Source organism: Rhincodon typus, chromosome 6 (genome assembly GCF_021869965.1).
Source record: "Rhincodon typus isolate 14 chromosome 6, sRhiTyp1.1, whole genome shotgun sequence".
NCBI lineage: Eukaryota > Metazoa > Chordata > Chondrichthyes > Orectolobiformes > Rhincodontidae > Rhincodon > Rhincodon typus.
Window position 1 is genome coordinate 48,953,358 of NC_063337.1, and position 12,411 is coordinate 48,965,768.

At 40.4% G+C, this 12,411-nt stretch overlaps 1 protein-coding gene across 1 annotated transcript in view; it reads right to left on the minus strand.

The window, feature by feature from the left end:
• Positions 1-12,411, minus strand: part of LOC109913881 (transmembrane protein 182-like) — a 57,395-nt gene that overhangs the window by 13,700 nt on the left and 31,284 nt on the right. The window contains exons 4-5 of the mRNA XM_048597952.1: positions 11,549-11,644; positions 4,669-4,806 (exon numbers count right to left, since the gene is read on the minus strand). Of these exons, the coding sequence (XP_048453909.1) occupies positions 4,669-4,806; positions 11,549-11,644 (234 nt within the window). The remainder of the gene's footprint in view (positions 1-4,668; positions 4,807-11,548; positions 11,645-12,411) is intronic.

Genomic DNA, 12,411 nt, shown 5'->3' on the forward strand with positions numbered 1-12,411 from the left:
GCTCCTATGATGCTGCTTGGCCTTCTCTTTTCTCACATCACCCCTGGTTTCCTTGCTTAAAAATCCAGATTTTTATGGAATTCAAATTCCACTATCTGCTGTGATAGGATTTGAGCTTGGTCCCCAGAATATTTCTTAAATCTTTAGAATATTAGTCTAGCAACAGCCCCACTAGACCATCGTCTCCCACCTTTTGTGAGTATCATGACTGAACAAGCCATAGATGAAAAAATCAGATTCTCAACATCTAAGAAAATCGCTCCCAAATTTTCCCTCAAGCCTTCCATGGTGATTGAGAATCTCTTTTATGAGTGGCAACTACCTTATTTTCATGTATTTGCCTTTCATTAAAGACCTAACTCACTATTTTTATGTCCCACTTCCAACTTATACCTTTTCCGAGAAATTAGCTGGCACAATTTCCCTACAGGTAAAATAGACTGGCAAATTGGCCACTGCAACTCTCTGGTAATCATACCACTGCTTCGTTACAACACAGTCCTGGATACTATTCTTCTGGTCTGTTCTTCCATTCAAGTCAGCATCAGCAAACCACCAATCTCATCACATCAAGCCTTAACCTCTTCAGCCCTTCAACACTTCACTTTGGAGCTAATGGACACCTATAAGTTGCTTGCTTCTGCCAGATCAGTTAATGCACAGGAAAAGCTACCCGTCTCATGTATCTGCACAGGATACTTTTGCACTGACATGGACAAAAGCATCCATGTCTCTTAATTTGCTTTCCCAGTGCTTACTTGCAGGCTTTGTCTTCAGCCTCTGTCTGGGTCAAATCAATTTATTAGTGCACAAGGTCTTCAGTTTACAATCACACATTGCCAGCTAAACTGTTTATCTTACCTTTTAACACAGAGGGAGAGACAGGCATCTTGTGATAATGGGGAGTACTGAACAGTCAATACATCAAATGGAAAGGGTATGGGAATAAGATCATAAGAAATAGGAGCAAAATTAGACTATTTGGCCCATCGGGTCTGCTCAAGCACTCGATCACGGCTGAAATGTTTCTCAACCCAATTCTCCTGCCTTCTCCCCATAATTTTTGATCCCCTTACTAGGCAAGGGGCACCTTACTAGGCACCTTTTCGAATCCCCCTTGACAAAAGTTCTACTACCTGCACCCACATTAATTTGAAAGTGCCCAATCACCCACATGCAGCGATCGTGAGCAGATAAAGCTTCCAATCCATGGATTTTCAAAGTATATGTGACCATCAACATCAAATATTGCCTCACAGTGCCAGGGACCTGGGTTCGATTCCACCCTTGGATAACTGTCTGTGTGGAGTTTGCACACTCTCCCTGTGTCTGCGTGGGTTTCCTCTGGATGCTCTGGTTTCCTCCCACTCAACCCAAAGATGTGCAGGTTAGGTGGATTGGCCATGCTAAATTGCCCCTAGTGTCCAGGGATGTGTGGGTTTGGTGGTTTGGCCATGGGAAATGCATGGTTACAGGGATAGGGTAGGGGATTCAGTCTGGGTTGGATGCTCTTCAGGGAGTCAATGGACTGAATAGTCTGCTTCCACACTCTCGGGATTCTATGATCTAAGTGAGATACTATCGGAGCTACCATGGCTCTTACATTCTAAAGCACCCACAGGTTTCTCACTCCTTCCAAAATTCTCAGTCCAAACAAGGCTTACTGAAGGTGTCAACAGGTAACACCTCCGAAAATTGATCAATAACACATTTATGAAACTTCAGACTGATGCAGAAGGAAGATACAACACAGCTTACACTTCAATAAAGGAATAGACCATAGGCTTGCTGGTGATGAGGAGGTTTTTAGGCCTGCATTGCTGCTGCAGGACCTTATATAGTCCAGAAAGTGTATCCCACATCATTGTGGTATGTTGCACACTTCACACCTGGAGCCAACAAAGTGGGCATGTCATGATGTAAATTAATTGGGGAATCAACAGCAATCTTCTGTGATTGAGGATCAGGACTTTCATCAGAGGAGGGCTGTCCAAGAGAGAATGATGGAACAACGTATCACAGAACTTGAAAGGCCAGGGATAACCTGTTGCCAGCTGCTGCCAAGATGAATGTGTTAGGTTTGGACTTTGTTTAACTATTTATGGTTATATTGCTAATCTGCTAAGCAGAGGTAGTTTGCAGTCCTTGACCTTTTGTATCACTGCATAAATGTCTTGTTATCATTGGGATTGGACACATGATATCTTCAGATAATCCTTCTAGAAAGAACCTACACATTACATCTACTACATAACTGGAGGTTTGCTGAGTGCCACTGATGCTTGCATAAAATAAGAGAGGAAATTAGTGTTAGAAGATGGACAAAAGATTGTCCAGATTAAACATTGGCAGTGGTGGTGATAGGACAGCAACAGAGCACAACTAATCTGGGTATATCTGCGCTTGGTGTCTTCCATTCCCCATGGGTGGCACTTCTCCAGCCAAATACCAGAACTTCCTCCTCCTAGGGAGTGAGGAAATGACTGCCTACTGAATCTTGAACCTGTCGGCCAGATTATGGGACAATTTTTCCAGCAAGGAGACAAAGGGAGGATTGAGTATGATGGAAGTGGATGCATGAACAGTTAGTGATGATGGTGAGATGTCCCCAGGGAGTAAGCAGAAAGTGCAGAGGGCATGAAGGGTTAGTACTTTTGGTGGACGAGGTGGCTAAGAGCCCTTGAATGGCCAGGAAAGATGCAAGAATAAGAGATGGTGAGATATGTGTGCAGTGGCAGAATCAAAATGAGAAGGTCCCATAACAGCGAGTTGTCAGAGAAAGGATGGAGATCATTGACCTCTTGCTGTGTTACTAGGTCTCCCTTTTAACTCGGGACATAGCACTGATTTATGCTGCAGTTTGAATGCAAGCTGACTGGATCTGGTGGCGTAGCCTCCCAAGGTAGTCTTCAGAAAATAATAGCACCCCTCCACCACTCTATAGCACTATCACCTCCATAACCCTGTGCTGGAAGCAGAAAGCTAACTTTCCTTTCTTCTGATACGTATTCAGGGTTAGAGCACTACAGTTTCAGAGATAGTTCCTGTCTTGCAGTGTCCAAAGTGGTATACAGCTGAACTTCAAATATGGTCCCAAAGACATCCAAGTCAGAATGGCCCAGCAGTGGTAAATACTTTTGAATTGCTCACCGTGAGATTCACTGAGAAATGTGCCCAATATCTAGGTTGCATAAAGAGTGTTGTGAAAAGCAGAAGTGCTGGATAGAGGCTGCTCACACAAAAAGACAGTAGCTGTGAACTGACATTACCCGAGCCCTAGGTGCTGGCTCAAGCCGGTTTGAGCTGATTCAGCTCCGAGAATAAAGTAAAGGGGAAATCCTTATTTGGTGGAAGAGTAATGAGGTAATCCTAAAGGTGTCCTTGGAGTGACCCTATAGTGGAAAGACACTGCTCTCAGATGAACTGAGAACCAACAGAAACAAGACATCACAGTTCAGGAAAATGAGGAAAGAGGATAAAATATGAAGGATTTTGGTGGGCAAAAACTCCAGAGAGCAACCTGCTCAAAGCTGTGAATCCCACATTTGGAAGTGTGGAGAAGACCCCAAGAGCTGGGAGGGAGAAAAACCTAGCCAGCGTGAGCTTCTGTTTTCGGGTATTAGCTTCTATTTTTGTTGACTGTCTGGGAACATCAAGCTCAATGGTTTGTGCACTTGGATTTTAATCTTGCATGAATTTCATGCCCGCTGTTAGCCTTTTCCTAACTTGGTGACGTGAACTGTGTGTCTGTTTTAGCTAAACTAGTAAAGGTAATGGCTAGTTGATACAGACTTGACTGTTGTCCTCTTTGTGCTGTAATTGTTGTCGAAGGCGGTAATCGGGCAACCAAAGGTTTTGTGAGGAAATGGAACCTGGGCCATGGCAGACTGACAACATGAAAATCACTTGCCAACATACATCAGCAACAAATGGGAAAATCTAGTCCCTGCCTATGTCAAAACAATTAGAACATTTCATCCTGCTCCTTGGAGTCATAACAATCTGTGGCTGCTTCAAAACTACATTTGTAGAGAATATGTTGAGGATTCTAAGAAAGTACTTTTCAAAACATGTCAATGCATTCGTTGAAATGTTGTGGTAGGGATTTGGTTCGGACCATTTTTCCTAAAGAAGAGAAGGTCGAGAGGAGACCTGATAGGAGTATTCAGAATCCTGAGAGGTTCAGGACAGAGTAACTAGGGGGAAATCATCCTACTCATGAAAGAATTGATAACAAGTTGCCCCAGATTTAAAGTTATTCGTAAAAGAAGTAAAAATAACAAACAACTTTTCATTCAGTAGGGTGGTAGCGTTGGATCAATCCAGGGATTGAAACTGCTATTTGAAAAGGAACAATGTACAGGGGTGTGGGGGGAAGACGGGAGATTGCCATGAAGCGAGCTACTCATTTGTAGAGCCAGTGCAGATGCGATGGAATTTTCTTTTTTCACTGCAACAATTCTCGGATTCTGTGAAATTTAACAACGCTTAAAGCATGCAAGCTTTCATGGACAGTTTACAGTCTGTCCCACACCTGAGGCCAAATGACAATAAAGTTACTCCACTCAAATAAGTTGTATTTCTTTCAAATGAACCGTTATTTCATTAACTGGATCCTTCATTTACTTTTTCTGCTTATGGTTTAATGAGATCCAAAATTCCACATACCAGCCAAAACAAACAATCCTCCACCTTGAAGGTACAAGGTGTCACGCCCTTGGAAAGCTTCGTAAACAATGAGTCCAAATCCAATTCCAACACTGAATACAGACAACACAATCAGCACACTCCATGAATGACGAAAACCTACAAAAACAAGTCAAAAATTAAATCTAACATCATAGATATCAAACAGAATGAATAAAGGCTACAAGTTACAAGTTAAGCAATGTAGTGAGTTATGTTCTGTTAACTGTGTGATATAATTAAATAAGATCACAATGATCTCCTGTATCATCCCACCATAACAATGAGCCTAGTTTTGCTACAGATAACAGGGAGCTAACAGAGTTTAATATTATTTGCATGTAAAATGGCAGCATCTTCTTTCATAGTTAATTGAAGAAGTTAGGACATTGCTGTCTGAGATGCCTTTTCTTCTAGAAGCTGAGCTTTAACATCTTTCTAAAATACACACCGAGTTACAAGAAACAGCATGAATTTGCTATACTCAAATGATATATACACCCACTAGACATGCCAACATGTCCATTCTCAGGTAAGTAAGCTCTTTAACATTCTATTAAGATTTCTTTAATGCCACACAACTTCTTTGGCACTGAAAATTAAGTGTAGAATTTTATTTTGTTCGGATCTAGATTATTGTTAAAGATTTTAAAGAAGTATATTCTTGTTTCCATCTCTTGTATTTTTCTTAAGAGAATCCTTTAATCCCTGTATTTTTCTGTATCTAATTTGACATTGAATTTAATTCGAAATAACACTGTACTGCCGATTAATAATTCTCTAATCTGATTGGTTAAAGAGGCACACAATAGCACCTTGTGTTCACACTTGTCCCAAATTCCCTGTAAGGTACAATGCTTCTTTGGCTTGGTGTATTTTCTTTTATTCATTCACAGGATGATTCACTGGCACATTCTTAATTGCCTAGAGGGCAGTTAGAGTCAACCACATTGCTGTGGGTCTGGAGTCAAGCCAGACAAGGTAAGGATGGCAATTTCCTTCCCTAAAAGGGCATTAGTGAACCAGATGGGAATTTCCTGACTATCAACAATGGTTTCATGTTCATCATTGGACTCTTAAGTCAAGAAATCCATCTGCCGTGGTGGGATTTGAACCCAGGTGCCAGACCATTGGTTGGGTCTTTGGATTTACAGTCAAGCAATAGTGCCATTAGGCTATCACCTCCCCACCTGCTTCTCATACAAGATCTCACAGGAGATCTCTGGGCTAATGCATAAGCAACAGTGCTATTTGCTCATCACTAACTGCTCATTTTTCTATATTTGGAGATATTGTATAAAAGTTTGATATCTCACCATGATAAGCATGACTAAGTGAGAAAAAATAAGCAACGTTTTCTGTGTTTAAGTACAGCAATATGTTGGTCGTTGAATTTTGCTACCCATGTTCAATTCTGGATCAAATTGAAAAGAGTTTCATTTTCTATTCCCTGTCTGTTGGAATGAAAAGAGAGCTCTGACCTCTCTTAAATGGGAGAATTAAATGTGCATCATTTAGGTTGATTCTATAAACTCATCACATACTCACAGCAGAATGCCCAACCTCTGAACTGTCTGCCACAAAATTTATTTGTTTGCTGCATTTAGGTTTCTGGTGGGGAATTCACAAATATGATGTCATTGAATGTCAATGGGAAATACATACTTTTGGAAATGGTCATTACCTGACACTTGTGGTTTAAACATTAAAGTGCTCGCATTGGTAGTGGTGGCTATTTGGTCCCAATGTCTTTACAAAGTTTCTTTTTCTCTTTACCCATTGTGGATATAAGAAGTCTCTCCTCTTGTCCAACTCATGTACCAAGGCCTCCAGTTCTACATCAGACAAGCTTGGAGCATGCTTGCTGTCCTCTGTAGTCACTTTTCTTACAGGTCAGATATAGAACCTCACTACCTCTCTCTTCAGAAAAGTCTGAAGCCAGCATACACATGCCTTTAGGTGGTTCTGTCTGGCTTTAGGTAATGCAGGTTAGCTTTAAGAGGTGATAGCCACATTTGAGTTTTGGCCCCTTGCTGAACCATGTAGCCATACAATAACATATTTGGTATTGAGCTACATTCATTGCAGTTAGCAAGTAGCGCAATGAAATAGGAGGGGGTCAATTCCACATCCATTTTTAGGGGCTATCAAATTTTGCAGATTAGATGGATTGCCATACTAAATTGCCCAGTGTCCAGGGATATGCAGGCTGGGTGGATTAGCCATGGGAAAATGCAGAGGTACAGGGGGTGGGTCTGGATGGGATGCTCTTCGGAGGGTCAGTGTGGACTTGACGGCCTGAATGGGGATTCTATGATTCTCTGACTACATCAGTAAAATCTCTATGTCAGTACTTGACCTAGTTAACTTCCAAGATGTAAATCATGATGATTTCATTTATGAAGTATTAATATTAATGATAGATTAATCTAGAAATCACTGTAAAAACCAATCCTAACTTTGACCACATGCATTACAATTAAGATGACATGAAATTGGGTGACTGGAGCAGAAGCAGTAAAATGTCTGAGGAAGGGTCACCGGACCAGAAATGTTAACTCTGATTTTAATTCACAGATGCTGCCAAATCTGTTAGGCTTGTCCAGCAACTTCTGCTTTTGTTTCTGATTTACAGCATCTGAAATGCTTTCATTTTTTATTCAGTAAAATGTCTTCCTGAAACAATAGAGATCGTAAGGAAGTGGCATTTTTTGTGTAGTGGTGATTTGTATGCTACACTACTACTGCAGATTCTCAAAGAATACATTTATAATGGAGTTTCTAAAGTTATTCAAGTTCAGGATAACAATTGCCTAGCAATAGTTCATATTCATTTTTAAGAGATTTCTGTGCAAATTATTTGGTGCTACTCGCATTACACATTTATAACAAATCTGTTGACAAATGCAGTTAAAGATAAGTACAAAGTTAAATATCTAAGCTGAAAGTGTGTGACAAGGATATATTTCACAACTCCAGAAGTTCTCAACCTTTCAGATCTGTTTTACCTGTATTTCAAGTTATTGCAGGGATCTTAAGAATGAGAGCTCATTAGATATGAAGAAACGGCATTAATCTCAAAAGTAGGCTGCAGCTGCCGAAAGCTATAAAAGCCATACAACCGTGTAAGTGTTAACTATAGTCAGCAACAGAAGAATAAAGGATTTGCACACAACAATAACACAACACATCACGAGAAAATGAATTTGTTGAATGCTTGTCAAAAGTGACAGCCACTTACTAAACACAAACCCATTTTTAGTTGTTCACACAACTGAGGTTTCTATACATAAGATTGTTACAGAGATAGTAGGAACTGCAGATGCTGGAGAATCTGAGATAACAAGGTGTAGAGCTGGATGAACACAGCAGGCCAAGCAGCATCAGAGGAGCAGAAAAGCTGACGTTTCGGGTCGAGACTTCTTCAGAAATGGAGGAGGGGAAGGGGATTCCGAAATAAATAGGAAGAGAGGGGGAGGCGGATAGAAGATGAATAAAGGAGAAGATAGGTGGAGAGGAGACAGACAGGTCAACCTTTCTATACATAATGCTGTATGTGCTGCCACTAACAGCTTCTAGGTATCCATACTTCCAGGGTCCACAGAATCTAGTATGAACAATGATAACCTCCTTCTGATCTAACTAAAAGAGTCCCTCATAGAAAACAGGATATAGTTCATTGGATCTCTACAGCTGTTACATGTTATAAAGATATGGGATACGTTATTACAGTCTCTCATAGGAGGTCCTGCTCCTGGCTTTGAATCTTCCACACAACTTACAGACTGTCTCACCAGTCCTCATGACATCATTGGTCGGTGCACTAAGTCAGAGCCTTTCAAACCCATACTCAATACAGACTACTTTCCAATCATAAGTAATATTGGCATTATGCACAGCTACAAAGTATCACTTTAAGTAACTAGTGGCAAAATTTAATCCAGGGTACGGGAGATTCATCCAGCAGCTGAACAGCCAGCCAGGCACTGTGGTGGCCAGTAGTCGGACTCACCTGGAATCAAGAATCCCCAGGGAAGAAATCCTGGAGACAGAGATCTGACAGCCAATGAGAGGCTGAGAGCTCCATATCTGCCATCATCACCACAAGGGGCAGTGGCAGTTTCCAGCACCAGAGGTCCAGGGTCAGCAAGTGACTTAGACCGCAGGTTAATGAAGTTTGAATGGGGTTTGTGAGCAGAGGGTTCCTGCCTAGAGAGTGTAGGGACTTGGAGAAAAGGGCAGTTGTTTTCAACACCCTCTCCCCCCTCCCACATTTCACATTGCCAGTTCATTCAGTCAGGCATTGATTGTCTTTGAACAAAGTTTGAACGAAGGGCACATCCGCGACTACAGACTCAATTGAGTTTGCTTTTCATACACTTCATCAGGCAATCAGCCCACCACTAGAGACGGCTGAGCAGTCCTCACCCTCCAAAAGGAAATTTGTAGATCGTAATGTACTAGTTGTACTGGATCTTCATTTTTAAGTATGCACGATGAGTCAAATAAGTATGTCTCATTTACCAGTTTTAGAGTCTTTTCCTTCTGGGCCAACAACCTTGCACTTTTTTAAGATATCCACAAATGTGAACTTGCCTCAGGAGTGGGCATTAAATTCCACCCAATGAGTGAAATATTTAGGTTGAAGTTGAACTCCATAAATTGAAATGATGCAGCAATTGAAAAGGGACAAAAAATGCTCAAAGTCAGACCTTCTAAGGACTTTTAAGCTGTTAAGTTCAACTGTCTAAATAAAATCACTCTTTGAGCTTCTGAGAAAAGAGAAACATTGATTCTGGCTCAGAAAATGCAATGCTTTTTGTTTAGATGCATATTGTATTTGTAGATTTTCAGTGTAATGTCACACAGACACCATTACACCAAGACAGGTCTGTATTGCATTAGATGTAGAATCACTTGAATAGAACATAAATCAACTGGGAAATCCAACATAACTTTTAGATGCAGCAATCTTGGCTCATTAACTTGGTTGAATTATTTTAGGAAGTACTGGGGCTTGTTGATAATTGTAGCCCAGTAGACTTGTGGCAGACGTCTGTCTCGTGTGATAATGATTTCCAACTTGATGATCAATTCTGAGTTAAGCATTGTTTGGTGTGACCCAGGGACCTCAAAACCACATGGCAGTCCCTGCAATATTTGCTGCAGAAGTCAGTGCACTGAGTAGGTACATGATTTGCTGGCCATTTGTTTTTTCTAGGCTCACTCGGCCAACTCAGCTTTCTATTTCATCTCACCTTTTCTAATATCCTTCCAAAAAGTCAGCCTTCAGAGGTCCGCAACTGTCTTCTAGTTGTCAATTTCTGCCATTTTCATATCTCGCTTGTGGGTCTTCTCGGAGTAGACATCTAGATATCCAGCAGATATTTTCTTGATATGATGAAAGTTTACTAACCTGAAACATTGACTCTGCTTCTATCTCTGCAAAGGTTTCCTGACCTGCTTAGGGTTTCCAGCACTTTCTGGGCCTTAATGGATGAGTTAGAAGAGGTGACTGGAAACTTGGTCAAATATAGTTGTCAAAAGGGATAGAATTTTGGGAATAGTTGAAATGATTGAATAATTTCTATCAGTGATGGTATCTGTTGTGTGCATCACCTGTACACTGCTTTGCAAAGATTCTTGAGTCTGCTGTTTGATTCCTGCTATGTCTGCAAATTCACAATACTGATAATTTTTTAGATATTAAAGGCATCAAAGGAGTATGGAGAAAAAGCAGAAATTTAGCATTGAGATAGAGGATCAGCCATGATCATATTGAATGTGGGAGCAGGCAAAATGGGTCAAACAGCCAAATGGAATAAGCAAACTTCAGAACCTCCGAGTCCCTGACGTTGTCCCACCAAGAGATGCTAAGAGTACATCAGAAATAGCAAATGGAAACTGTTCTGACATATATTGTCCAGGTCTCACTACTGTGGAGGATTACTCTGAGGTTGTAGAGTTTATAAATTCAGGTTGGTGTTCCAGATCTTTCCACTCTCTTACTTAGTTTTAGCATAGCAGCTGCAGCTTTTGCAATGTTTGCGTTAATTTCAGTAGTAGAATCTTGGGGTCTGTATAACCTATATATGTGAAACTGCCACCAATCTCCAATATTGGTAGATGTCATTATGGCAACATCCTGGACCATTTCTTTTGTCTTCCTAATGCTGATGGCTAAATCAGATTCTTTCCAAGTGTAAGGGTTGGTCCATTTGCCACTAAAGGTGTTCTGCAATGTAGAATTCTAATAAGCATCATCAGATGGAGCACCTCTCTATTGAGGACTTGTCATCTATTGTTTTGAATCTCAGGCATACAAGGTTGAACTGTCTTCCATCAGTTCTGCTGTGTAAGTTGAAACCTTTTGTAGATGAACTGAAGGCGTAGGACAGCAGCAAAAAGAACAATATGCCACAGAGTGTTGGCACTGAAACATAATCCACTTCAACCCCACTGCTGATCTTAAAAGGTTGTAATGTGGCCCCATCATAGTTGACTTTACCCATAAGATAGTTATGGAAAGAGGAGGAGATCAGTTGAGCAGATTTGCAGGGCAGCCAATTTTCTCCAACAGCTTAAAAGACATTGGGTGGAATCCTACAATGGTCTGAGCAATGTGGGTTAAATAAATCCAAACTGATTGTCTTTTTTTACATTTTGGTGCAATAGGGCACTTACCTGATGTCCTACAACATGCATTTCATTGTACTTTTGTAAGTTCACTTTACCTAGCATATTGAATGTTTGTCCAAACAAAATTTCACATTTCTGAGACAATCAAGCAGTTCTACATTGATATCAATATACAGATGCAAACCGATTTTGGCTACAATGTATTAACTAATATTATGCTTACCAGCAGCAGACTCATAAGCTGAGCTGTTAAGGTTCAGTCTTGTTGGAAATGGGAGATGGTAAGCTTCAATACAGCTTTTTGAAGGAGCATGTTCAACTAAATACAGAAGATGAAAGACATGAGCTGCATTAATTCAAACCAATATATTATTTTTAATACAAATATATGAAATAGGAACAGAAGTGGACCAGCACACACTGCCATTCAAAAAGATCATAATTAACCTGGTTGTGTTTCAAATTTTACATTCCCATCAACGCCAATAACCTTTGATTTCCCAGTTAAAAGTCACACAACACTCAGAAAAAAATGTTCCTCATCTTGGTCCTAAAATGATGATACTTAATTTTAAAACAGCGCTCATTTGTTCTAGGCCTACCCACAAAAGGAAATATCCTTTCCACATTCATTTTTTCAAGACAATTCAAATTCTTACACACTTCAATCAAGTCACATTTTACTCTTCTAAACTCCTGTAGAAGCCATAAAACCAAGTAAAGTAGGGGAAGAGTAGATCATTCAATCCATCGAAGCTGCTCCACCATTCAATTAATTCATAGTTGATCTGATAATCCTCAGCTCCATACTCCTGCATTTTCCCTACAACCTTTGATTTCCTTACTGATCAAAAATCTATTTCAGAATATAATTAACAAAATAGTCTCAACAGTCCTATGTGGTAAAGAATTCCACAGATAGACTACGTTCCAAGAGGGAAAGATTTCTCCTCATCTCTGTTTCGAATGGGCACCCACTTACTCTGAGATTAGGCCCTCTGGTCTTCGATACTCTCATGAAGGAAAAAAACTTCTCTGCGTTGACCCTTTCAATAATGTCTCCTCTCATTCTTCTAAATTCCAATG